At 47.8% G+C, this 26,573-nt stretch overlaps 1 protein-coding gene across 1 annotated transcript in view; it reads left to right on the top strand.

The window, feature by feature from the left end:
• Positions 1 to 15,154, top strand: part of Snx9 (sorting nexin 9) — a 61,238-nt gene extending 46,084 nt beyond the window's left edge. Inside the window, exons 11-18 of the mRNA XM_042702077.1 lie at positions 1,938 to 2,041; positions 3,467 to 3,570; positions 7,119 to 7,196; positions 8,047 to 8,123; positions 9,138 to 9,227; positions 11,011 to 11,125; positions 11,809 to 11,900; positions 13,707 to 15,154. Coding sequence (XP_042558011.1) covers positions 1,938 to 2,041; positions 3,467 to 3,570; positions 7,119 to 7,196; positions 8,047 to 8,123; positions 9,138 to 9,227; positions 11,011 to 11,125; positions 11,809 to 11,900; positions 13,707 to 13,754 — 708 coding nt within the window. The 3' untranslated portion in view covers positions 13,755 to 15,154. The remainder of the gene's footprint in view (positions 1 to 1,937; positions 2,042 to 3,466; positions 3,571 to 7,118; positions 7,197 to 8,046; positions 8,124 to 9,137; positions 9,228 to 11,010; positions 11,126 to 11,808; positions 11,901 to 13,706) is intronic.
• The last annotated feature ends 11,419 nt before the right edge of the window (positions 15,155 to 26,573 follow it).

Genomic DNA, 26,573 nt, shown 5'->3' with positions numbered 1-26,573 from the left:
GTTACATTGCAGTTACACAAACCATTTTTTTTTTTTTTTTTTGTCGGTTGTGGGCCTGAACTCTGGGCCTGGGCACTGTCCCTCAGCTCTTCAGCTCAAGGTTAGCCCTCTACCACTTGAGCCACAGCGCCACTTCCGGCTTTTTCTGCTTACGTGGTGCTGAAGAATCGAACCCAGGGCCTCATGCATGCAAGGCAAGCACTCTACCACTGAGCCACCTTCCCAGCCCACACAAACCATTTTTGAAGGGCATGTTTATCCATAGTACAGTTTAATAATAACAATAATATATCCTAGACATCTGTGGCTTTTTTTTTGTCCTGGGGCTTGAACTCAAGACCTGGGTGCTGTTCCTCAGCCTCTTTGTGCTCAAGGCTAGCACTCTACCACTTGAGCCACAGCCCTACTTCCAGCTTTTTCTGAGTAGATTATTGGAGATAAGAGTGTAGTGGACTTTTCTGCCTGGGCTGGCTTCAAACAGTGACCTTCAGATCTCAACCTCCTCAGTTGCTAAGATTATATATATGAGCCACTGGCACCCAGCAAAATTAATTTTATTTTATGGGGACTGGGTGCTGTCTCTGAGCTCTTTTGCTCAAGGTTAGCAGTCTACCACTTTAAGCAACAGCTCCACTTCTGGTGTTCTGATGGTTAATTGGAGGAAAGACTCTCACGGACTTTCCTGCCTGGGCTGGCTTTGAACTGTGATCCTCAGATCTCAGCCTCCTTAACAGCTAAGATTACAGGCTTGAGCCACCAGCACTTGGCAGTTAGGAAATTTGATAATGTACTTCATTCACAGAAGAAGACATCTGAGCCATCCGCCATGAATAAATACGCAGAAAAGTGCTTAATCTCATCAACAGTTAAGTAAATGCACACTGCAGCCACACTGGATAAATAAGGAAGGACTGAACATGCCAGGTGTCTTCTAGATGGGTGACATGCCACTGGGACCCATACTCTGCTGGTGGCAGTGAAAACTGGTTTAAAAAAATTGGAGGGGACTAGGAATGTGGCTTAGTGGTAGTGTGCTTACCTAGCATGCATGAAGCCCTGGGTTCAAGTCCTTAGTACCACATAAACAGAAAAGGCCAGAAGGGGTGCTGTGGCTCAAGAGCACAGAGAGGCTCAGGGACAGTGCCCGGCCCCGAGTTCAAGCCCTAGGAACGCAGAAAGAAATCAATAGGAAAACAGCTTTACTGAACTGCCAACTGAGTACTCAACGTACTCAGGACCCAGCATCCCCGCTTCTAGGAATATACCAGAGAGAAATAGTGCAGACCTGTCGGGAGCCCTCACTCGCTAGAGGTGGCTACCACTGGAACAGCAGACCGCTAACCTGGCCGTCATCCTCACACATGAAAGGAGTGCGCTGCGCATTCATGTCAGCATCAGTGTAGCTCATAACCATAGGTGGAACCAAAAAAGACAGGCACTAAACAGAGCATACTGTGGGGTTCTTTGCCAGTTGGGAAAAGTAGCAATAATTTGGGGGTAGCTCTCTCCTGTGTCCTCCATAAAGAAGATAGTGGCACCCTCACTGTGGGGATTCACTATGCCACCTTTGCTTGGGACACCTTGTGTGTTTGTGGGGAGAGAGGAAGGGAGAGGGTCAACTAGATAAGGCTCAGAATCTATTTGTTTTTAAGTTTCTAATATTTTGGAAAAGCATTACTTTTTTAGAAAGCGGTTGTGTTTGTCCAAATTGACTGTATTCCCTGTGGCACTGGAAAAGGAATTGTGGCTGAAGTATTCACTGTGAGAGGGCCTGGCCTCACGGTCATGCCCTGAGGTGAAAGATGGGTGTGTTAGGCACCTACCATCTAACATCTCCCAGTGCTTGGGAAGAAAGGAGTGCCAGCTACTTTGCTTCAGGAATTTGGCAGGCCAGTTTGAACTGCAGCCCCTTTAACATCGTCATACTGTTCTCACAGGAATGGAAAACCGGAAAGAGGAAGGCAGAAAAAGATGAGCTGGTGGGAGTTATGATATTTTCCACCATGGAACCAGAGGCACCTGACTTGGACCTAATAGAAATGTAAGGGCCACTGCCGAATTTCCCTCCTCTCCATCTCCATCTACCTTCTCCGGCTTACACTTGGGGCCTGGTTTTCACAGTTGTAATTCACATGAAGTGAGTGGGGGTTTACAGTCAGGTAACAAGGACATCAGGTGCTCACTTTAGTCCTGGCTTTCTGGCTTATCAGATTTTCTAGTTGACACAATTATTTCCAATAAAACATACGGAGCCAAAGCAACATTGAGCCACCAGCACCCACAGTATCCAGCAAGGCAGATTAGTTTTTGGGTTTTTTTCACAGTGCTGGGAATGGAATCCACAGCCTAGCATGCGTGTGCTCACCTCCCGAGCTGTACCCACAGCCCTGCAGAAAGCTCGCAAGCACTGCTGTGAAGCAAGAAGTGTGTACCCTGGGGGCTGGGAAGGTGGCTCAGTGGTAGAGTGCTTGCCTTGCATGCATGAGGCCCTGGGTTCGGTTCCTCAGCACCACATAAGCAAAAAGAAAAAAGTCGGAAGTGGCGCTGTGTCTCAAGTGGTAGAGCACTAGCCTTGAGCTGAAGAGCTGAGGGACAGCGCCCAGGTCCAGAGTTCAGGCCCCACGACCGGACCCTCCCCCCCCCCCCCAAAAAAAGAAAGAAAAGAAGTGTGTACCCTGCTTTGCTTGTGTGTTTCACATTATTTAATCGTTGCTTAAAATAGGCTCCTTTTTTGTCCAAGACTAGTTTAAAAAAAGTTTATTGCTATATATTAACCAAAAACATAGAAAAAAAGCATGAAAACACAATCCTCTAATTTTTCCCTTCAGAAGAGAAATATAATTGGTGTTAGAATGTTGTTTACAGACTTCCAAACTCTTCTAAACATATATACTTTTGAAAACTGTGTGATTAAATTAAATAATCTTACTTTATATTCTTGGGTTTCGTTTAGCTGGCTTGGTGTTTCAATTTTGGTTCCAGGGCTTGAACCCAAGGCCTGACACATGCTAATAAGTTCATGCTTACCTGAGCTATAGCACAGCCCCTATATTCTATCTTACAACCTTTTTTGATCCAGCGGTATGTCATGGTCTTTGCAGGCTGGTAGATCTTCTTTATCCATAAGGCGGTTCTGTCTTAAGTATTACTATGTGGTATGTTCTGCCTTTTTTGTCTGTGTTTCATTAAAATAATAAATAAACAATCCCAACACTTCCCTAAATAACATATTCAGGAAATGATGGGTTTATTGCCTTTAGAGTAATTTATAAGAATTGAGGAGGAAAGAAAGCAAAGTTAAAATGTACATGGCAGATTGTAAGTACTTCTTTGAAAGTCGGAATCCAGCCCCTTCGAAGACTCACCTCGTTGCAGGGCAGGTGTCAGCATGCAGGAAAGCAAGCAGCTGGGGCTGCGTGATCAGTGCCTTATCCTCCTATGTGACTGATGGTGTCTCTGCCCACAGAGAACAGAAATGTGATGCTGTGGGGAAATTCACCAAGGCCATGGATGACGGTGTGAAGGAGCTGCTGACCGTGGGGCAGGAGCACTGGAAGCGCTGCACTGGGCGTGAGTGCCTCTGCTGGGTGTGGGGACCCTGCCCCTCACACACAAGGGTGACATAGCTTTGGCTTCACTCTCCTTTTCCACCCAACAAAGTTCAAGTCAAAAAGCCTCATAAGAAGCCACACTATGTTTAATGTTCAGTTATTTGGGGTTTTATACTCTGTGGAAATTTAATTCATTGTTCAGAGTGAACTTAGTTATTTTTACTTACAAATTTGCTTCTTTATTTGAGCAGGAATTAACCATGTATCCCAGGCTGCCCTCAACTCTCATTCTTTCTGGCTTAGCTTCCAAGTTCTGGGATTACAGACATGTGCTACACATCCAGTTAATGATTTTTATTTATTTTTGTGGTACTGGAGTTTGAACTCAGGCCTTCATGGTCACTAGACAAACACTCCACTACTATATGAGCTAAACTTCTAGCCCCCTTTTTTGCTGGTTGTTTGTGTGTATGTGTGATGTGTGTGTGTGTGTGTGTGTGTGTGTGTGTGTGTGTGTGTGTGTGTGTGTGTGTGATATGTATAGTGTGTATGCCAGTCCTGGGGCTTAAACTCAGGGTCTGGCCACTGTCCTAAGCTTTTTTGCTCAAGGCTAGTGCACTACCCCTTGAACCACAGCTCCACTTCTGGCTTTTTGGTTTTATGTGAAGATAAAGAGTCTCTCAGACTTTCTTGCCTAGCTGGCTTCAAACCTGCATCCCAAGATCTCAGCCTCCTGAGTAGCTAGGAATACAGGCATGAGCCACCAGTATCCAGCTTGCTCTTGTTAACTTTTAAGATGGTTTATTTTTGCCTAGAATGTGAACCTCCTATTTACACTCCTCACTGTAGCTGGGGTGGTAAGCACACACCACCACGTGCAGCTTTTTCTATTGAGATAGGATCTTGTCAGATTTTTTGCCTGAACTGGCCTGGAACCACTACCCCCCAGTCTTAGCTTCCCACATAACTGGGATGGGAAGTGTATACCACCATCTGCTATTGGATGGATGGCGTCTCTTAAACATTTTACCTGGTCTGGCCTTGAACTGAGATCCTACCATTCTCTTTTCCCAGAAGCAAAGTTATAGGTTAAAGACTCTGGAGTCCTGCTCATGATTTTATTTTTTAATCTGTATCCATGTGGTAAGATGTGTTATATTTGATGAAGCCCTAATTTTTGGGAAAAGCCAGAATAGGTAATAGAAAATAACATCAGGTGAGTCAGATGGATTAGGTTACTACAGAGGGGAGAGGGGTGTCAGCCATGGCCTGTTCACCTTCCCTGGCTCTAAGAACTTCTGTCTTCCTGTCATTGGTGTGCGGACGACCATGCTGTGAGTCAGGTGCTGTTCATATCCACAGGGCTGTGCAGCTCTGCTGGCAGGTCGCCCCGGATGGAACAGCACAACCCATCATCCAGTGACGCTGTTCTCTAGGCATAAATGGAGGAGGGCTGGGAATGGAGCTCAGTGGCAGAGGGCTTGCCTAGCATGTCTGAAGCTCTGGGTTCTACCCTCGACATTGCAAAAATAATTAATTTGAAATAAAGTGTAAGTGAAAGAAGTCAACTTTGAAAAATGCATCTAGGCATGCTTGATAGCTCATGCCTATAATTCCAGCCACTCAGGAGAAAGAGATTGGGGGGATAATGGCTAAAGGCTAGATAGTAATAAAAAGTTAGCAAGGCCCTGTCTCAACAAAAGAAAAGTGAGCATGCATCTCACAACTGAAATTCCAGCCATGTATGAAGTAGAAGTGGAAGTTTAGGCCAATCCAGGAAAAAGTGAATGAAAAGCAAGAAGCAAAAGATGAACTAAAAGCATGGCTCAAGTGGTAGAGCACCTGCTTAGTAAGTGCAATGACCTTGAATTAAATCCCCAGAACTAGAACCATCAAAACAAATAAGAAACCAATAACAACAAAAATTAAGTTTATTGTAGCTGTAAAGCTCTTGCAAGGCCATCATAACAAATCACTTACATTTGTGTGTCCTTTGGGGGAAACGGGTTAAGCGATTGTAAACCTAATAATCCAATTTTTTCTGGTTGTTGTTTTGTTTCGTTGCTTGGTCTTGGGCTTGAACTCAGGGCCTGGACACTGTTCCTGAGCTCTTTTGCTCAAGACTAATGTTCTACCACTTTGAATCACAGCAACACTAATAGTTTTCTAATGGCTAATTGGAGGTAAGAGTCTCGAGACTTTCCTACCTGGGCTGACTTTGAACCGGGATTCCCATATCTCAGCCTCTTGAGTAACTAGGATTATAGGTGTGAGATACCACACCCAGCAGGATCCAGTTTTTTTAAGGACATCACACAAATGCGGCATTAGGGTTTCTTTTACAGAATTCAGTCCCTTATGTGTGGCCACTGTATGCCTTATATACTCAGAAGTCACGGTTATACACCAGGAAACGCTGGATGAAGACTGCTGCTCTTTTGGAGATAGGGAGAAATTGCGGCACTTGATGTAGGAGTTAATTCAGGAATATTTTTTTTTCTTCTTACAAAAATAGACTTTAAAAATCTTATTCTGAAAAATGAAAATTGTGGTTAAGTTCTTGATGGGATCTTTAACTCCATGTAGAGGCAGAAACTGGGTAAGCGAGCTCAGAAAGTTTCCTCGGCCAGCTCACTCTGGACTCAGCCCCCATAGCCTGCAGCATAGCTCAAGCAGCACTTCTTTTCCAAAGGCTGCAGAAGCCCTTGAGGGGCTCAGTTCACATATACAGAGCGGCCTGCGATGCAGAAACCCTGACCCCAGTGACCCCAGAATCCTAGCTAGCATGAGATCAGAAGTGAGTCGCCTCATCGTTCTCACCACACTGTTTTGTCAGCGTTAGTCCAGCTGGTTATTGGTTTGCCTGTGATGTGGGCCCCTCGTGTAGGTTTTCTGTGCCTTGTTCCTCTCAGTGGAGATGGCATCTCTGAGTGTGGGGTGATGTGGTGTGTGTGTGTGTGTGTGTGTGCGCGCGCGTGTGTGTGTGTGTGTGTGTGTGTGTGTGTGTGTGTGCGCCTTTTCCCCAAGGAGCCCCCTGAGGGAATGTCCTTTCATTTGTGTTCCATCCAGTGAGTGCAGGGGATGGACGCATGGCAGCATCCATCACTAATTAGGCAATGAAATAATGATTTAAAAGATTAATTGAAGAAATCAGTAATCTGTTCATCATTTTTGTACCAGCATTTTATTAAAGACTATGCACTATTTTAGTCAGCTCTAATGTCTATTACTAGGAAGTAACAGCTGTTAAAAGACAGTTGTAGCCAGGCACCAGTGCCTCACACCTGTAACCCTAGCTACTCAGGAGGCTGAGACCTGAGGATCACAGTTCAAAGTCAGCCGGGGCAGAAAAGTTTGTGAGGCTCTTACCTCCAGTAAACCACCAAAAAACCGGAAGTGATGTTGTGGCTTAAGTGGTAGGGTACCCGCCTTGAGCTGAAGAACTCAGAGACAGGCCTAAGCCCAGAGTTCAAGTCACACAACTGATCAAAAAAAAAAAAAAGACAGTTGTATCCATTCAGTCTGCTCAGAGGTATAGCTAACCATTTCTTCTTTCTTCTCTTTCAGCACTACCCAAGGAATACCAGAAGATAGGAAAGGCGTTACAGGGCTTAGCAACGGTGTTTAGTTCTAGTGGTTACCAAGGTATATGTTTTTGGGGGTTGTTTTTGTTTTCTTTAGTAAGACTTCATAATTATATACACCTGTGGATTACAGTATGTTATGTCAGATGTATATTCCCTGGGAACTGATATTTTCATCTCCTTTGTTGTTTCTTTATATTTGGAACCCTCAAGCCTCTCTTAACCCTTTATATGGTCACCTTACTGGGCTTACTCCTAACTGCATTTGGCAGCCATAGGCCAAGCCCTCTGCCCTGCTCCCCTGGCCAATCTAGTTTGGTCATTGCTGCATTTGAGAGCACATGTCTTCACTGACCGCTCCCCTGCGCAGGCTCCTGCAGCCAACAGTAACCACACTGAAGGGCCTTGTTACTGGCCCGTTCCTTGGTCTCACCGTGGAGGGTGATAATCTGTTGTATTTTCTTTCTAGCCTGTATCTCCCCAGAGATTTAATCTCCCCAGGGTACCCACAATCTCCTACAAGAAACTGGTGGAGATTCACAAGACTGGACTCACTAGTTTAAAAGTGCTTGAGGGCTGGGAAGGTGGCTCAGTGGTAGAGCGCATGCCTTGCATGCATGAGGCCCTGGGTTCGATTCCTCAGCACCACATAAGAAAAAAGAAAAAGGCCAGAAGTGGTGCTGTGGCTCAAGTGGTAGAGCGCTAGCCTTGAGCTGAAGAGCTGAGGGACAGCGCCCAGGCCCAGAGTTCAGGCCCCACGACCGGACCCAAAAAAAAAAAACAACACATAAAAGTGCTTGAAAATGTCTAGTACATATCAATAAGGTGTGGAACAAAGCTATTTATTTTAATGAAAAGCAAGGAAGATAATACCAAGTTGGAGCTGCTGGTGAGACTGTCAATCTTTTTAGGTGAGACCGACCTCAACGATGCAATCACAGAAGCAGGAAAGACCTACGAGGAGATTGCCACTCTTGTAGCAGAGCAGGTACTGATGCAGTCACACGGCCCAGCTAATGTTTATGCTGTCAGTCCACACAATCAGACAGACCCATAGAAAGGCCTTCTTGTTTTCTGTGCCTGTGTTGTCTTTGAGAATAGTGTATCTCTGGATACCAAAATGGATGAAAAGTCTTGATGTGTCATCAAGATGCCTAACAAGGTTGAGATTATTGCTCAGGGAAGAGTGCTTGCTTTTAGCACTGGTGGTGCTCTAGATTCCATCTCCAGAACTAAAAGAAGAAAAAAATCCAAGTGAATGCCTTCCATTATGGACATCTCTGGATTGCTCTTAGCCATCACAGTATCATAATGTACACGAGAGAACACTGCCTCAGATCTGCCTGGATTATTAATTGCCTTTCTGAGCCTTGGTTTCCTCAACTAAAATGGCAAGTAGTGCCTACTTTGTATGGTTCTTAGGATTAAAAAGAAAAATTGAGGGCTAGGGGTGTAACTCTGTGGTAGAGAGCTTGCCTGGCCTGCAGGAGGCCCTGAGTTCTATCCCCAGAAACACACACAGACATGCATGCACACACAGAGACGTACACACACAGCACAGATTCAGCCTAGGGCACGCCTGTGTTATTTACTAAAGTCTTTACCAATTTCAGTTCTTTGTACAGATAACAGATAATAAGTTCCTGTAAAAGGATAATCACAGGGGTTATTTCAAATCCCTAAATTAAAAACGAAATAAGCAGGATAATACTACCTCATTTCTATAATCCTAACTACTCAGGAGGCTGAGACCTGGAGAATCAAGGCTCAAAGCCAGCCTGTGAAGAAATGTCCAGGAGACTCATGGAAAGCCAGCTAGTGGGATTCAGTGGTAGAACTATAAATAAGTTCAAATGACTTCTTGAATTAAGTTTTTGTATACACACACATGCACACAAACACCTGGGCGTTTTGGCTAATGCAGTCCCCACATAGACGAGTTTCTTTTCCTTGACTTTCTGAGTCCCTCTCCCTGTAACAGCCAGCCTGTGTCTTGTTGCAGCCAAAGAAGGACCTTCACTTCCTGATGGAGTGCAACCACGAGTACAAAGGCTTTCTTGGCTGCTTCCCAGACATCATTGGTGCTCACAAGGTAACATCCCCCCTCTCCCCTCTCCTCCCCTGCCCCTCCTTCCCTCCCCCCTCCTCCCCCCCCCCCCCCCACACACACACACAGGACACCTGCCAGGTGACTCCGGGCAGACTGGCAGACCCCGAGTCTGTTGTTTCAATGTTGATCTTTTGCTCTTGGTTGTTCTTTGAGACAGAGTCTTATATGATGTAGTCCAGGCTGGCCTCACTTTCACTATAACTAACCTTGAACTGGAGATGAAAGAATAATTACAATTTCCATAACAGAAGTTTTTAAACTACATTTAAAATTGGTTTGAGGCATTCTCGCGCTTTAATTCTGGTTAGTTTTCCTCTTGCCTTTTGAAATCTCCATGTTGTCTCAGTCCTGAATGTGTTTCATCACCTTGGCATGCAGACTCTAGTGCATCAGCACCGCCTTGGGTTTGTTAGGAAAGTCTACAAAGGGCTGTTCTGCAATCTTAGCACCGCTGCCACGTGGCCAGTTTAAGATACGCTGCATCATTTAAGAACCAAAAAAAACTTTGTATAACTTCAGGTAGCTTAATGTAAAAACTCAGCAGTAGAGGGATGGGTTAGGAGCGATGGGTGGCAATGTTGTCAGACACCGTGTACTCATAACTGTTTGGAAGAATGGGAACTTCTTTGTACAACTACTTAAAGATAATAATAATTTTTGGGCTGGGAAGGTGGCTCAGTGGTAGAGCGCTTGCCTTGCATACATGAGGCCCTGGGTTCGATTCCTCAGCACCACATAAGCAGGAAAAAAAAAGCCAGAAGTGGCATTGTGGCTCAAGTGGTAGAGCACTAGCCTTGAGCTGAAGAGCTGAGGGACAGCGCCCAGTCCCAGAGTTCAGGCCCACGACCGGACCCAAAAAAAAAAAAAAAAGATAATAATAATTTTTAAAATGTTTTTTAAAAACCTCACAGTTAGCTTCTGGTAGCATTCATTTAATGCCAGCACAGTTAGAGCTCTAGGCATGGAACCTAATATGTGCATAGAATGTAGAGTGCTTCTTTCCTGACACCCTAAACAGTAAGCAGTAACACTGGAGTGAGAAACAACTACCTCTTTCTCAGGGTTAACTTAGGGTGACTCAGTGCCTCTTACAGATCCAAAGGCCGGCCTTGCCTTGTGCTTGACACATTCAAGCACCAGCTCATAAAATACTCAGCGGGGCAGGGGGAGCACTTACATGCACTGCAATGTACCTAACCACATGACTTTCTGAACCGACCAAGGCCTGCCTCCCTATTATGTACAATTAATATCAGCATCTTACAGATATTAGAGAGACAGTATGATACTTGGTTTTCTTTTCTATTGTAGCATTAAACTAACTTGAACTTTAGGTTAGTAACAGTTTTTCAAAAACAGCAGCCCTTTGACTTCCCAGAGAGTTGAAGGAAGTTGAACGTAGAAGCCTTTCTCTGTTTTTGTTGTTGCAGTGTTTTCCTGTTGAGGGCCAAGGACAGGTTAATATCACTGTCTGTCTGTCTGTCTGTCTATATAACCTAACTAACTTGTGGTACAAACCCAGGACCTTAGACATTCTAGGAAAACATTCTGCCTTATGCCTTGGCCTCCACTCTTCTCATTTTTGTTTTTGAGACAAGGTCTTCCTACCTTTTTTTTTTTCCACAGCTGGTGTCAAACCCAAGGTTCTCCTGTCCCACTGTCCCAGTAGCTTTAATTACAGCTAGACATCACTGCTGGGCGTTGAGCTAATGACTAGGCCTTTTTGTTCTGCCTCATTAATACTGTTGCACTCTCTGCCTCACAGGGAGCCATAGAAAAGGTGAAGGAAAGTGACAAGCTAGTTGCAACGAGCAAAATCACTCCACAGGACAAACAGACTATGGTGAAGCGAGTGGGCACCATGTCTTACGCTTTGCAAGGTAAGAAGCGGGGCTAAGAATAGCCAGTGGAGACCTTCCTGCTGGAGAGAAACCCAGTGTGAGCAACGATCCAATTAGAACCGGTTTAAAGGCTGTCATGAGCCCCTCCCTGCAGGAGGAAATCTACAGTGTGATTGCTCACACTTACTGGGTAGAGCTCAGTGAATGACAGCTTGTTAAATCGGTACATTTAATACTTTTTATAGACACACTGAAAACTGCTTTTATAGCCCTTAATATTGTGCTATATTTAATCCCAGAGCCCAGCTTTTAGCAATATAACTTGCATAATCAGGACTGTGGAGTAAAGAGAATTTATAGGAATCGTTTTAGACATAGTTTGACTGTTGGCAAAAGAAAGGCATTCGTTAACATTTGGAGTGGAGTGCTTGTGGAGAGGAGCAGCGAGTGGCCGCCCCTGTGTTTTCATGATGCGTGGCCGGCACATGCCTGGCACATGCCTGGGCAGGGGCAAGGATGTCCATAGTACCTAATGAGCACGTCAGTGAAAGCCACTGCCACCACTCCTCTAGCCGCAGTCCATCCATGTGCCAAGAACTGGCCCTGGGCCACTGTCAGCCGGATTAGGTCCTCTTGATGGCAAAGTCTCACCAAGCGGAGAAGCCAGCTGTTGCCATTTGAAATCTTGAGGGAAACTAATGGCTTCGTTGCTTTCGTTTTAGCTGAGATGAATCACTTCCACAGTAACCGGATCTACGACTACAACAGTGTCATCCGCCTCTACCTGGAGCAGCAAGTACAGTTCTATGAAACGGTAAGAGGCGCCTCCCCCTCGTCTCCCCTCTCCCCACCTCCCACACATTTCCAAGCACAGGAAGGTTGGTGCTCAGCAACTGACTAGTCAAGTCAGTATCTCGTAATGATCTTTAATCTTTAAGAAATAAGCCAGAGGCGACTAAGTTTTGCGCAGGCTTGGGTTTCTGCCTGTGGGGTATTGCTGGGTCTAAAGGGCTTTTTCTGAGGAAGAGGCATTAGATGTTGTTCTGAAGCCCCAAGAAATCCTGTGTGATTCCCCTCTCTCAGCACAGGGACAGTGAGTGAGGTAAGGTCCCCTCGCCTTCCCCTCCACCCCCCCCCCCCCGCCTCCCCCTCTTCCACACCAGCTTCTCCTCTGGCTGGGGAGGAAGCCAAAGGTAGTTACCAAACAAGTCTCCATGTTCTCTCTAAAAGAGAGAAAGAAATCTTAAATTCTTTATTTAGAAAACTTGAAACCTCATTCTTCTGTGTCATGATGTTTTTGGCTAGCAGAGTATATGTAAAACAGATCTTGTATGCATGCGTGGAGCTGAGCTGTGAGGATGGGGCTGGGGCTGTGTGTTCAGCTCACAGCCCTGCCCATGAGAGTCACCACCACAGCCTCCTGCGGAGCTGCTGGAAGGAGCCAGGGCGTGCTTGGTGCAGGGGGGGAGCGAGCGTGAGGTGGGAGCGGGAGCCGCGTGCCCCTGCAGCAGCGCGGTAGCTTCGCGCAGCAGCCTCACAGCCGGTGCCAGTGGTCTCTGCGTGTCCTCAGATTGCATTTGTGTCTGAGAAAATACTGGAAGGGCACCTCGTGAAATTCTGATGTTGCTTTGTAAGTAATTTTTAAGTTTTAGCAAGATTTGTTGTCGAAGCAGGTAAAGTAGGAGAAAAAAAAAAGAGCACTGCAGCATTTCCTAATCCTCTGGCAAATGGGCATTAAAGACTCCCGTTAAGTAGTTTGTTTTTTTTTTTTTTTGGGGTCCGGTCGTGGGGCTGAACTCTGGGCCTGGGCACTGTCCCTCAGCTCTTCAGCTCAAGGCTAGTGCTCTACCACTTGAGCCACAGCGCCACTTCTGGCTTTTTTTTTTTCTTTTTGCTTATGTGGTGCTGAGGAATCGAACCCAGGGCCTCAGGCATGCAAGGCAAGCGCTCTACCACGGAGCCACCTTCCCAGCCCTAGTTTGTTTTTTTTTAATTAATGACTTTGGAATTCAAACTAAAAAGCTATTCATTACTGTCTCTGCATAAAGGTGAACAAGTAATAGAGCTCGCCAGACCTCAGCTCTAACTTAAATGACCGGCATGTGACATGTCTGCTCAGGGAGCAAACGTGTATTGAGTTCTACCATGTACTTCAGCTGTTTAGGACCCAGGGACAACAGACCTCCCGGCCTCTTAGGCATGGCTGGCGTCTGTGAGACACTGCAGCACCGCCTGCTCTGACTGCAGTCCACACACCATGCGGTCACTGGTTGCTGCAGTCCTTTAGGGAGGCTCGGCCTTCATACTTATCAGAGAAAGAAAGGGACAGAGGCCAGCACAGGGGCCTGAGCCACTGCACTCTGCAGGGAGCAGTGCCGCCCATGGGCTAGTTGGGAACAGAGAGGAAGGCTTCTCCTTGGACAGCGGTACCACGGTTGGCCCGCTGTGGAGAAGGAGGTCTCCCTACCAACTCCCCACCGAAGCACAGACCAGGTGGGTGTGAGGAGCAACAGGAAGCATGGACTGGCTGCAGAGCCTGACACATGCGAAGTGTGGGTGGTGGGAGGTGCTGGAGTCACGCGGAATCGTGTCTCCACATGTGGCTTTACTCTCTCGCCAGATCGCAGAGAAGCTGAGGCAGGCCCTCAGCCGCTTCCCCGTCATGTAGAGCAGAGCAGACCAGACACGAAGAAACGCCCAAGTGCTTCTTTCTGACTTGGGACAATGTCACTCAGTCATCTTGTCTTCCTCCCTCTCATGAAGAAAACCTGAAAGAAACAAACAGAAAGAAAACCAAAAACAAAAGAGGGTTTTCACAAATGTTTTTCGTTGTTAGTGAATTACGTCCACTGCTGAGGGATGGTCATCTCGTTATTTAAACCAATGGAAATTGTCTCTATTTTTGGAAGGACTTAAATTTTTAGGATTTTGAATGGAGAATTAGGGGATGCCCTCCACCAATATTTTACATAGAATCGAAGCTTATGTTACGGTGATCTTATAGTTGTTACCCAATGTCAGATAATTAATTACTAATGGCTTTCTTAAAATTATAAACTATGCCAGAATAAAAATATATATGTTTGTATATTTTTATAACTTTCGGTCCTTTGGGTTCCTGGCTGCTCAGGACAGTCGGCACCCTCCCAGGACACACCTGTCACCAAGTGCTCCTATCTCGGGAGGGGGGAGCGCAGGGCCCCACGCCTGCGGGGTCCTGTGCCGCGCTGCTCTTCCATGCAGTCAGCATTGTCTTCCGGGTGAGGCTGATTCATACTAAAGAGAGTAAGTTAGAAACTTTTTGAGAGCTTCTCTGGCTTTGCCCTCCGATGGACAGCCGTCCTGCCTCCTGTGCCCATGAGCTGGAGAAGGACAGCTTCTTCAAGCTTCCAGCCTCCCGGGCCTGATCTCCAGTTGCCCATCAGCCAGGAGGAGGCATGCTGCTGATAACCTGGAGGTATAAAGCAGCAGATGAAAGCCAGATGAAACCCCCCCATACACAGACCAAGTGAGAACATTCAGAACTACTGCATTGAGTAGTGCCTGCACAACCTGCAGTAGCGTAAAGAGCAAAGTGATACTTGTTCCGACTGTCCTGACTTTAAGATGGGATTTTCCGATCCCAATACACCCGCTAATGGCACAGAGCACGCTGTAGGCTTGAAATCTGCCCACTCACTGCCTCCCTCCTGCAGACCAGCCCCGCCTTCCACCACTGCCTTATCACCTGACCTAATGATTATATTCTAGAGAATGCAAAGTCTGGGCCCACATAAGTAAATGAAACCAAAAAATAGGTAGAGGAGGAACTCAGTGAACACGAATAGGAGAACTTCTTGTTCTTCAGTATCACGGGTTTTGTTCATGTTTTATAAGTAGATTTCCCCACTTGATCTTTCTTTTATAAAATCCCATAGAACAATGTTTATGATACAGTCATTTAATATATGTACAAATTGTAAAGAATATGTATATTTTACACGAATGTAAAAGCATGTAGAAGCCAACATATAAATAAATTGTTTAAAAAAACTGTACAGTAAATTCTCAAAACACTTTTTCAAAACACTCTGGTGTTTCTTTGCCTGTTGTTATTGTTGTTGTTTCTTGTTCTAGCTGCCCAAAATGGTCCCTCAGCATTTCTGCTGACATGAATCAATGATTTAGTTCCATAGATTTTTTTTTTTTGGACAGTTGTGGGGCTTGAACTCTGGGCCTGGGCACCTCCCCAGTCCTGAAAGCTGGTCGCAATCACCTGGGACACTGGAAGAGACCCATGCTGCCCTGGGCTGCCTCACACATGTACTGACTTAACTGGCAGGAGGAAGGTCCAGGAACACGGGAAAGGAGATGGCACGGGACCTTAGAACAGTGGTAGCTTATATGAGCTAGAAAAAGTGAAAGAACTCGGGGCTGGAAAGGTGGCTCAGTGGTAGAGCGCTTGCCTTGCATGGCAGAGGCCCTGGATTCGATTCCTCAGCACCACATAAGCAAAAAGAAAAAAGCTGGAAGTGGTGCTGTGGCTCAAGTGGTAGAGCGCTAGCCTTGAGCTGAAGAGCTGAGGGACAGCGCCCAGGCCCAGAGTTCAGGCCCCATGACCGGAACCCAAAAAAAAAAAAAAAGAAAGAAAGAAAAGAAAAAGTGAAAGAACTCAAAACCAAAAGCATAGAGAAGCCATGAGCTACTTGGAAGATTCTCTTTTGGGTGGCAAAATTTCAGTGACAGGGTATATATTTCTTTTTTTTTTTTTTCGGTTGGTTGTGGAGCTTGAACCCTGGGCTTGGGCTGTCCCTGCGCTCTTCAGCTCAAGGCGAGCTCTCTACTACTTGAGCCACAGCGCCACTTCGTTTTCTAGTGATTAATTGGACATAAGAGTCTCACAGATAGTTCTGCCCGGGCTGGCTTTGAACTGTGATCCTCAGATCTCAGCCTCCTGAGTAGCTAGGATGACAGGCATGAGCCACCAGCACCAGGCAGTGTTTATTTCTTTCCCAAAGCTGGTTCTCAATATGTTGAGGTTTGATTTTTAATCACTTGCAGGAAGTAGATTTCACAAGATCACAGTTCTGCATGAACTTCACAAATCCTGGCAGTAGACAAGCAGTAGGTGTGTATTTAGAGAGAGGAAAGGCATGGTGGAAGAGTCCACTTGTTGAGCAGATGATACCAGTTGCCTGCCCCGCCCCCCCCAGAGCAGCAGCCCCCCAATGTCAGCCCACCGCATGGTTATCATGCCCCACACACCTTGGCTGAAACAAGGCTGGCCTTGCTGTCACACAGAGAAGAGAATGTGGTCCGCTTTGCTTGCGGTCACTGGTCCCCCGAGGTCACTTGGCACTGCAGACAGAGGCCTCCTCTCCTCCCTGTGGGAGCAGAGGGAGCAGCAGGTGCTGCAAGACTGGTGCTTGACAGGAACGTGCCCTGGGTCCAGACCTCCCCGCACCAGCCGAGGCTCCTTGTCCTGGTGGAAGGAAACATGCTGGCTCAGGCCGCTGTCACCCTGACCACATGCCACTCCACATGCCCACATCTTCCGAGGAGGGATTGGGAGAGCCTGCCCAAAAATGGGAGTCCAAAAATGCTGCCGGGTATTACTGAAAGTAGTAAAACATTTAAAACTTAGAAGCCACTAGGACACAAACATCATACAAGGTGAATAAGCAAAGGATGCATCCCATCCGTCCCACCAAGTGAAGTGTGCAAGGTCCCGAGCCTCAGGTTGGGAGGGGAGTAGGGAATAACTGCATAATGGGCCCTGTTTTCAGTTTGGGATCATGGGTTTGTTGTGAAGCCTTATAGAGGGAAGGGAGCAGCCTTTTAGCATGAAGTAATTTTGTCTCCTACTAAGGTGACACTGTTCTAAGGATCTTGTCAGATGCCCTATATTCGTGTTTCTGCACTCTGGCTGAAACTGTCCTATATCCAGCCCAGTGGGAGTTCTGGTGGCATTCTGGGAGCAGGTGACCCGCCTACTGGTTTTCAGGCACCGTATCTCTGGCTCACATCATTTGCTCACATAACTGCTCAGAGCTCCTAGGGGATCGCCTGCTCTTCTGTGCACTGCTGGGCCAAAGTCTGCCAGCAGAGCTTTCAAGAGCAGAATGAGTGCCTCTCCGGAAGAGACTCCCACAGCTTGTCTGCTCTGGGCCATGTGAGGGCATCTATAAGGAGGAACCCTCACCACACACAGCCTTGATCTTGACTTGCCATCCTCCAGACCTGAGAAATGAGTTTTTTGTTGCATGTAAGCTATCTGCTTCGGGACATTTTGTTACAACAGCATGGATAAACGAAGCTCTCTCCCATCTCCTTCCTCTCTTCCTCTCCCTTCTTTATCTCTGCACTTTAATTTCAAGCCACATTGAACTCCCCAACTCTGTCCTCAGCTAGTAAGGCCGCAGGGCCCTCTGCTCGAGGCCTCTCTGTAGTAGGCCCTGAAACTGCATTCAGAAGGGATCTGTAGCCATCCTGGGGCTGAGCTTGTGTTTCTCTCCTCTGTGATTCAAGTCCTGCACAGCCTCTGGCAATACAGCATCCAAGCTGGCAGTGGACAATCTAAGGTGGGAGTGATTTTTCTCATTCACATAAAAACATGGTTTTATTTTCCAGCATGCACCATCCTCCCTCAGGCAGACATTGTAACATGTATCTTTTGATTCCCTTCTTCCTCGGACCCACTGTGCATCTTACTTCCCAGTCAGTGATCCTGTATGTGACTTGTGTTGGTCAAAGAAATGCAGTTTGGAGCGTATAATTGCCAGCGTTCTCTCTCCACCTCTTCTCTTCACATACAGTAAGTGTTGACAAAAAGAGCTGAGGGCCATCAGGAAGAAATTATGCCATTTGTAAGGAAAAGGAAAAAAAATAATGAAGGAAGCCAGGCCCACCAAGACAAAGGGCACAGGTTCTCTCTCCTGATTGGATAAATACCTCCTTCCTGATAAACTGCACTGGCTAATATAGTACAAGCAGAAGTGGAACTCAATGCTTTAAGCCCTTTGAACGATTAACAGTTGAATAATGGGAAGCTGTAACAAGTTTTTAGCGGAGAGGAAGTGGAGTGGAGGTGGATGAATAGAAAAGGAATGGTGGACAAATACAGTCATAATACTCAGTACAGTCATAATACTCAATTAACAAGTAAAAAGCTGAAAGTGGACCCATGGGGTTAGAGTGCTAAGCCCTGAGCACAAAAGCTCAGGGACACACCAGCTGCACTGGACACTGAAAATGAACTAAGCAACTCCAGGGCAGCAGTGGGAGGGAGGGATGAGAGGGAAAGGAACAGTTTACACTAAGCAAAAGGAAAGAAGTGTACGTATCACCCGACTTGGAAGAAATAGTTGTCAAAGCTTACAGAATTCACAGACTTTATAGACCATGATAATGTCAATTTGCCTTGTGAAGGTTAGAATGTGTTTGTGACTTTATCACTATCCTACAATACTGTGAAATTTGTAAAATTTATATAATCAATCTCAAAAAAAATTAAAAAAGCCCAGGCCCTGAGTTCAAGCCCCAGGACTGGCACAAAAAAAAAGTCTAAAGAAGGCTGGACCATATAGAAGAAATGATTCCTTGCATGAGTAACAAATAAGCTGCTCTCTGAGTCTGGAGGTTTGGTTTGTTTCACAGTGGAGTTGTTCCACCAGTCCTGACTGGTGGGTCCCCTTTACTGAGCCACATATGCATACCCCATAGACACGTGTCTCCACCTGTTGGCTGAAAGAAACGGGAACATTTGAAAATATTCCATATGGAAAACTATCAGTCCACACTAGCATGAGCAAGAGGCACAACAAACGTTTACTAATGCAAAGAAACAATTCATCTTCATGAGACTGAATTCTCAATGAGTTTCAATCCCTTCCGGCTGGCTGAGCGTCTGGCCGTAACTAAGCGGTTATTCTGCCATTGTCACACAGCCACATCCAGAAAGCATGGTGCCACAAAACAAGCATATGGCCCAGAGGAAATGGAGCTGGCAAATTGCACTTTGTCACTGAGGAATCGATCTGCTCTAGATCCTTTTCTTCTGCATGAAGTTAGCTCTGACTTTCCTAAGGGGAGGCCGGGAAGGGGGTGGGCGCAAGTTTATTTGAACGTAAGGCTTTCCAGCCGCTGTCGAGGCATTTTTGGTAGCAGCAGCTTCTTATAACTTCTAGACCGGGAATTTTTTTTTTGGTTGGTCATGGGACTTTCTTGGGGCCTGGGCACTGTCTCTGAGCTCTTGTACAAGGCTAGTGCTGTACCACTTTGAGCCACAGTGTCAATTCCAGGTTTGGTTTTTTGTTTTGTTTTGGGGTTTTTTGTTTTTTGAGTAATTGGACATAAGAGTCTCATGGGGGGGTGGGGCTGGGGGTCTAGCCCAGCGGAAGGGCACCCGCCCGGCGCGCCCTGGCTGGCTTCAAACCATGATCTTCAGATCTCAGCTTCCTAAATAGTAGGGTTACAGGCATGAGCCACTGGCACCTGGCTAAAATGGGAATTCTTAAGCAATGTCCTGTAAAATTAGGAAAAGAAAAAAAAAGGGTTGCATGAAACAACCACATAGATCATAGGCAAACTGTGTGGGCAATTGGTTTTTCCCTGGAGAAAGGATTTGTATCTCTTGTCAGATCCTCAAAGGCTGCTTTAAAGACAAAATCCGTTTCCTTGCCATGCAGAGTTGGATGTAATTTCAGCAGCTACCCAGTCTTGGAGTTTCATCCCCTGGGCCTAGCAGAGGAGGGAAAGGCATGGGGAGAGGACGCGCAGTCTCCCCAGTGTATGGGGTCCTTTTCCCCTCAGCCCTCACCGGTTCCAGCTGCCTCCCTGGTCAGCAGTCAAGCAAGAGGGTGTGATCACTGGTGCCACACACACACACACACACACTCACACACACACACACACACTCACACAAAGGGTCCCAGGGGCTCTTTCTCAGAGGATCCTAAAGAGGCTGCTCCCTCTGCTATCAGGCTGCCTGGGTGGCAGCACGTGTGGCACAGGTTTGTATAGGCTAAAGGAAGAAAGCACAGGCCTGTGGCAGAAAGGAGGAAAGAAAAAGCAGAGAGAAGAGCAGAAATAGAAGTATTCACCTCGTTGCTTCCCGTCCAGCCCTGGCACTGAGGTAAGGATGGCTTTTTTAGCTGAGTAAATTCTACCAGATGCAGCATGAGTAGCGAAGCCCGTTGTCCAGGTCCCAAAAGTCTTGGACAGGGGCATAGGGGGCAGTGGGGCTGGGGATGAGCAGGCCTGCTTGGAGCCGCTGCATGGAGTCACTGCAGTGGGGAGCCTTCTGATGCATGAGCTCCTACTCGGGGTGGTTAATAGTACTGATACGTCCATAGTCACCAACAACGGGGCATTTTCTAGGACAGAGCATGGGCCATTGAGAATCATCGAATACCTCCTCATTTAGCCAGGGCTCTTAGTTGTATGTTGCCATGCTGGGGATCAAACTTGGGGGCTCAAACATGTGAAGCACACATGCCATCACTAAACTGTAAAGCAGCCCAAGATGAAAACAAGCATTCTGGACTTGAGGGCGTGGCTCTGGCAACAACCAGGCCCTTGAGTGCAGTCTCCGCCTCTCTGAGGGGAGGGGAGAGTAGGAGTTGTGGTACTGGGGCTTGAACTCAGGCATGCACTCTGGCGTGGCTTTTTTTGGCTCAAAGCTAAAGCTATACGGCTTGAGCCACAGCTCCACTTACAGCTTTTTGCTAGTTAGCTGAAGAGAAGAGTCTCTCTGCTTTGTCTGCTAGTGCATTCTTGAATCTTGATCTTCAGAGCTCAGTCTCCTTAGTGGGTAAGATGACAGGTATGAGTCACCAGCACTGAATGGCTTAGGCAGAATTTGGAGGAAACTAGAGGAAGCTGGAGGAGGCGGGACTTCTCAGACAGAGCTGAGCCAGCTGAGCGAGCTGTGGCCTTTCCCCTTCCCAGTGCCAAGTCCTGTTCAGTTCTGAGGTTAAAACAGCCACACAGCTTCAGCTGTGATTTCTGTTGTGTTTGTTCAGCTTTTTCTTCCACCCCACCTGTTCTGGGATATTTCCTGTGTAGGTGGTAGTAACTCAGCCTCCTCTTTCTGGAACCTGCCAAAAAGACCAGTGACCTGGGTGTGAGTCAGTGAGCAAGGAAATCACCCTGGTCTGCTGAATTCGCCGGTGCTTGGCAGGAAAACAGGTTGTTACAGACACAGCAAGTGCGAAGCCAGAGGCCAGGTGAGCAAAGGTCCCAGGTGAGGGGCTGGGCCTCAGGCCTTGAATCAGACCTCCCAAGGCCTGGGCCCTCCCCTGCACAAGCCAGAAGGGATTCCTGCCCTGCCACTCCACTGTTTGCCCTGGAGGAAGTCAGTGACATGGGGGGGGGGGGGGGAAAGGACATTTAGCATGAATACAATGAATTATTTTGGGGGGCAATTTGGGTTTGAACTGAGGACCTGCTTGCTTGGGTGGTGCGCTACCATTTGAGCCCCACCTCTAGCCCAAATAATGCATTATTCTCTTGTGCCGATCCTGAGACTTGAACTCAGGGGCTGGATACTGTCCCTGAGCATTTTTGCTCAAGGCTGGCCCTCTACTACTTGAGCCACAGTGCCACTTCTAGATTTTTGTGCTGAATTGGAAATAAGAGTCTCATGGACTTTCCTGCCCCAGCTGGCTTCAAACCGTGATTCTGAGCAGCTAGGATTATAGGTGTAGGCCACCAGTGCCCTGCTTAGTGTATTATTACAAATGTGGAGAATTTATTTATACTGAGTTTCTTTTTTTTTTTTTTTTTTCCAGTCTGGTCTGGGCCTGAGTGCTATCCCTCAGCTCTTCAGCTCTAGGCTAGCGCTCTACCACTTGAACCACAGCGCCACTTCTGACTTTTTTTCTTTTTGCTTATATGGTGCTGAGGAATCGAACCCAGGGCCTCAGGCACGCAAGGCAAGTGCTCTACCACTGAGCCACCTTCCCAGCCCCCTATACTGAGTTTCTAAGGCAGCATTAGTCTTATGCTGAAAGAATAATCTGATTTCAGATCATTGGGTTATCAGACACTGGTCATCTAACCAAATCCATTCCCTTCCCATCCCTGTTCTCAGGGAGAAGTCTCCCCGAAGCCCACCAAGCTCATGTTCCAGCACTGTGGCTAGTGAGGCTTCAGTAAAATTTGTCTTTAGAGTCTTTGGGTTTTTCTTACAAAAAAAAAGACAAATACCAATTTACTTTCATTCATTTTATTTTCCCTTACCTTAACTATCAGGGTGGCGCCTCAAGCTGAAGCAGGAAAATCAAAAGAAATAAAAGCTGGCTGGATCTGGGGTGGCCCTGCTCTGATTGGCTGCCTGTAAGTTCTTGTTGACTTTAGATTCTGAGCCGGCCCTGGCTCCTGTCTGTAATCCCAGTTACTCAGAAGGTTGATTCCAGGGTTGAGATTTAAGTCAGCATGGGCAGAAAAGTCAGAGACACTTATCTCCAATGAACTGGCAAAAAGCTAGAGGAGCTGTGGCTCAAGTGGTAGAGCACCAGCCTTGTGCAAAAAAAAATCTAAGGGATAGTACCCAGTCCCTGATTTCAAACCCCAGTAACCACACACACACACACACACATACACACATAAACACAGCTGAAAGTATGCGAAAGTATAGCTAATATACATGTTGCAGTCTACAGTATGTCTAAACCTCATTAAATTGATAGCACTTTTTGGCAGTATTTTCAAAATTAGCATTATGGTGAAGCAAAAACTTAGAATTAGGGGCTGGGAAGGTGGCTCAGTGGTAGAGTGCTTGCCTTGCATTCCTGAGGCCCTGAGTTCGATTCCTCAGCACCACATAAGCAAAAAGAAAAAAGCCGGAAGTGGCGCTGTGGCTCAAGTGGTAGAGCGCTAGTCTTGAGCTGAAGAGCTGAGGGACAGCGCCCAGGCCCAGAGTTCAGGCCCCACGACCAGACCCCCCCAAAAAAAACAAAAAAAAAAACTTAGAATTATTACATTTCTATTTTAACACTTTCAGACATAATAGAAATAGAAAGCATCAGGTCTCCTTCCACACACACCCCCACCCCCGGCGGGGCAGTCCTATGCCCCTCCTGGGAGGGGCGCTGGGTTCCTCCAGACAACTTCCAGTCCTCAGAACACCTCTGTTGCTAGAAAGGTCTTTGGGCTGGTGAGTGAAAACTTACGTCCTGTAACTCTTTATGCTGCTCTGGAGTGGCAGTGTGTACACATCTCATAAAATATTCTGAACATCTCACACCTGTAATCCTAGTTACTCAGGGGCTGAGATTTGAGGACCACAGTTTGAAGCCAGCCCCTGAGGGAAAGAAAGTTGGTGAGATTCTTATCTCCACTAAACTACCCAAAAAAGGGCTCAAAGTGGAACTGTGGCTTAATTGTCTGAGCACTAGTCTTGAACACAAAAACTCAGGCCCTGAGTTCAAGCCCCAGGACTGGCCCCCTCCCACCCCCGACTCCAAATCTTCACATGGGAATCTCAAAACCCCATCAGAAGAGGAGCGTTTCTGAGGCAGGACCAAGGACAGGAAGGGGACAGGTGTCTCTCCCTGAATGCACAGAGTGTGCAGCTGCACCCCTCCTTCCCCTGCTCATCCCGGGGTGGCAGGGACGGGCCTGGATTTTCAGAGGCCTGCCCACCTTCCCTAGTGACAAGGAGAGATAGTCAGATTCCAGTCTGCAAACACCCACTGCCCCTCTGGGCTCTCCCCTCGTCCTTCCTGGCATTGGCACCCCCACACCTGAGTGGGTTGTGCTTTGGTTGTTTTTCCAGCTGTGATGAGGGCAGACACTGAGCCTGAGGGCCACGCTGGCGTGCCCTGTGCGGAAACTCAGTCTTGGCTATCCCGTACCAGACCCACCAGCGCCGGCCCACACCTCTTCAAACGCTGCCTGCATCACTGCACCCAGACAACAGCCTTGATCCTCAGGAATATACTGGAAAAGGAAGGGAGCTCCAGGATCTGGAGGCAAAAGAATTCTGGGCCTTGGCTTTCTAAGAACAAAACTGTCCAGAACATTCTGGACAGGGGCATTGTGTCTGGGTATCCTCGGCCCCAGAGGGTTTGCTGTCATAGGCTGAGAGGTCACAGATTAAAGGGCTCTGCTTCTGGGGCAGTCATGAGACCCATATCCGCTTAGAGGGGCTTGTGTATGTGTGTCTGTGAGTACGGCCAAGACCAGTGCTCTGCGTGCTATTTTTATGGGAAATAAAACAAATGAACATCTGAACCAACCATTCCTATCAGCTGAACCAACCATTCCTATCAGCTGCTCTCCAGCACCTGGCCTGCCTAGCCCCCGAGCACAGACAAGTTTTCTAGGGAGCAGGACACTGGGCACCCACAGGGGTGACTTTGCAAAGGCACAGCTGTCTTTGTGATGACAGACACCAGAAAACCAGCAAGGGTCTAGCTTGTGTTCCTCCCAGCTGGTCACTGTCCGCTCTGCCTGGCAAGTCAACGCTCATTGATCCAGAGCCTCAGGCCGCCAAAGATCGACAGCCCAGAACTCAACTTCTACACCCCCAATAGCTGCGGCTACTCCATTTTTCTCTTGCACTATAAGTGTGGCACAGATTGGTGTTGGCATTTTTGATTTTGGTGTGGAAAAAAAACAAGACATGACCTGGCAAAATCACCATTTACCCATTATCTATCAAGTAGGATTTTCTACCGATCTCCCAAACAGGTGTTCAGGTCCCACGCAGTGTGTCACGCCAGGGGACCCAACACCCGACACGGTGGCTGCGGCTCAGCCTGCACAGATGGGGCCAGCAGGGCCGCCGGGAGACAGGCGACAGTCACAGTTTGTGCCTCACTGCCCGTGGCAAGTCTGGTTCATTCTGAGCCTCTGGCAAATATTGGCGAATTTTCACAGCATCACCTCCTAAACAATGCGGACTCTAAAGCACAGGGTTGTACGTGAACCGCTGAAGGCCCAGGAAGGAAATGGTAGCTCCAGCATCCCAACCTGGCCTGCCTGGCTGTGCAACTCTTGCGTTGAACATCTGCGTGATTCTGTCTCAAAGAACACACAGATCCACGGGTGACCTCAGAGCGAGGCTGCTGAGGGGGGAAAGGACAGGGTCACCGGTGGAGGACAGCGTGGACATGGTACCCGCAGGCTGAGGTGAGGAGCAAGTGGAGGATCGTTCACAGGAGCTGGAGAGAGGGTGCCGTGGATTGGGATTTAGCACAATCTCAGGACCAGGCTGGGTCAGTGTGCATGGAACACTGTGTGTGTGGGGGCGGGGGGGGGGGGGAACAGCAGCAGGGCCAGGCCAGCCTCATGGGAAGTGGGGCCTGGTCAACGCATGCGTGCAGCTGGGGGTGTTGTGATTGGGGAGTTGGAACTAGAGTCCAGGAGATGAGTGCTCACAGTTGTAAGAGGAAAAACTGCCCAGATGAAGCTGGGCTTTGTCTGGTTTAGAACTGACCACCAATGACCAGGGGCCAGCTCCAGCCTTGCTCTCCATCCCCCTAAACAGTGCTCTCTAAATCTCCCTCCTGATCCCAAGGACTGCTTCCATCAGGTCCAAGATCTCTGAATAGGCCTCCAGTGAGGAGGGGTGGGGTGCGGTGGGGACCTCTCCCGCTACAAGTCACCGCAGAACACTGGTACCCACCTAGGAACAAGCCAAGGGATGGGGAAAGACGGAGGCGGGATCCTTGGGAGAAGCAAATGGACAGATGAGCAGGGCAGCACAGGGCGGGGCTGGGGGGAAGGAGGGGAGAGTGGACGCCTCCTCCCAAGGTGGGGGCTAGGTGGGGGGACCCCAGGCCCTCCCACTGCCACCTCCTGCTCTGACGTCTGGAGCTTGGATTCAGTCATCTGGCTCAGGAGCAGCCCCTGGGCTCCCTCCCTGTAGTGAGGCCTGGCCTCTCCCCCTCTCCCCTGCTTTCAAGCATCTGTCCCTGCCACCTACCATAGTCCCTCCTGCCCTCTGATCCTTGAGATGGGACACGTCCTTCCACGCCAGATCTTCACCTAGCCCCTGCCCTTGAGCGCTTTCATATGAGCCAGTCCCCAGCTACTGCTGCCTAAATTATCTTCTAAATAAGGCCTCATATTTACGCCTCAGCTGGCTTGGATCAGGACCCTCTTATACCCTTCCCATGTACCTGGGCGGACAGCTGGGTGCCATCTTTCCCAGTGTTTATTGGTTGAGCTGATCTTCCCCAGGCTGCCTGGAGCTGCACTCATCCCCACCTCTGCCGCCTGAGGAGACAGGATGAGCGGCATGCGCCACCACGCCCAGCTGCACTTGTTTATTTTCTGTTTCTTCCATCTAGGCCTTCAGCCGACTGTACGACTGTACGTACAGTGCTGTGCTTTCGTGCTCCATTCTCTGCAAGCAGCCCTTTAATGATATTCCAGGTGCGCATGGGTCTCTATCACCTCTTACCAAACCCATGTTCTCTCTGAAGTGAGGACTTCATGTTTAGAGATGTGCCTGAGGGGTTTAAGGGTCACCTGCCCAAGGGACCCAGAGAAGGTTCCT

This window comes from Dipodomys spectabilis, unplaced genomic scaffold (genome assembly GCF_019054845.1).
Source record: "Dipodomys spectabilis isolate Male_0828 unplaced genomic scaffold, ASM1905484v1 ptg000302l, whole genome shotgun sequence".
In the NCBI taxonomy this organism is placed as follows: domain Eukaryota; kingdom Metazoa; phylum Chordata; class Mammalia; order Rodentia; family Heteromyidae; genus Dipodomys; species Dipodomys spectabilis.
The sequence above is the reverse complement of the archived record's forward strand: the minus strand, read 5'-3'. Positions and strand labels throughout refer to the sequence as shown.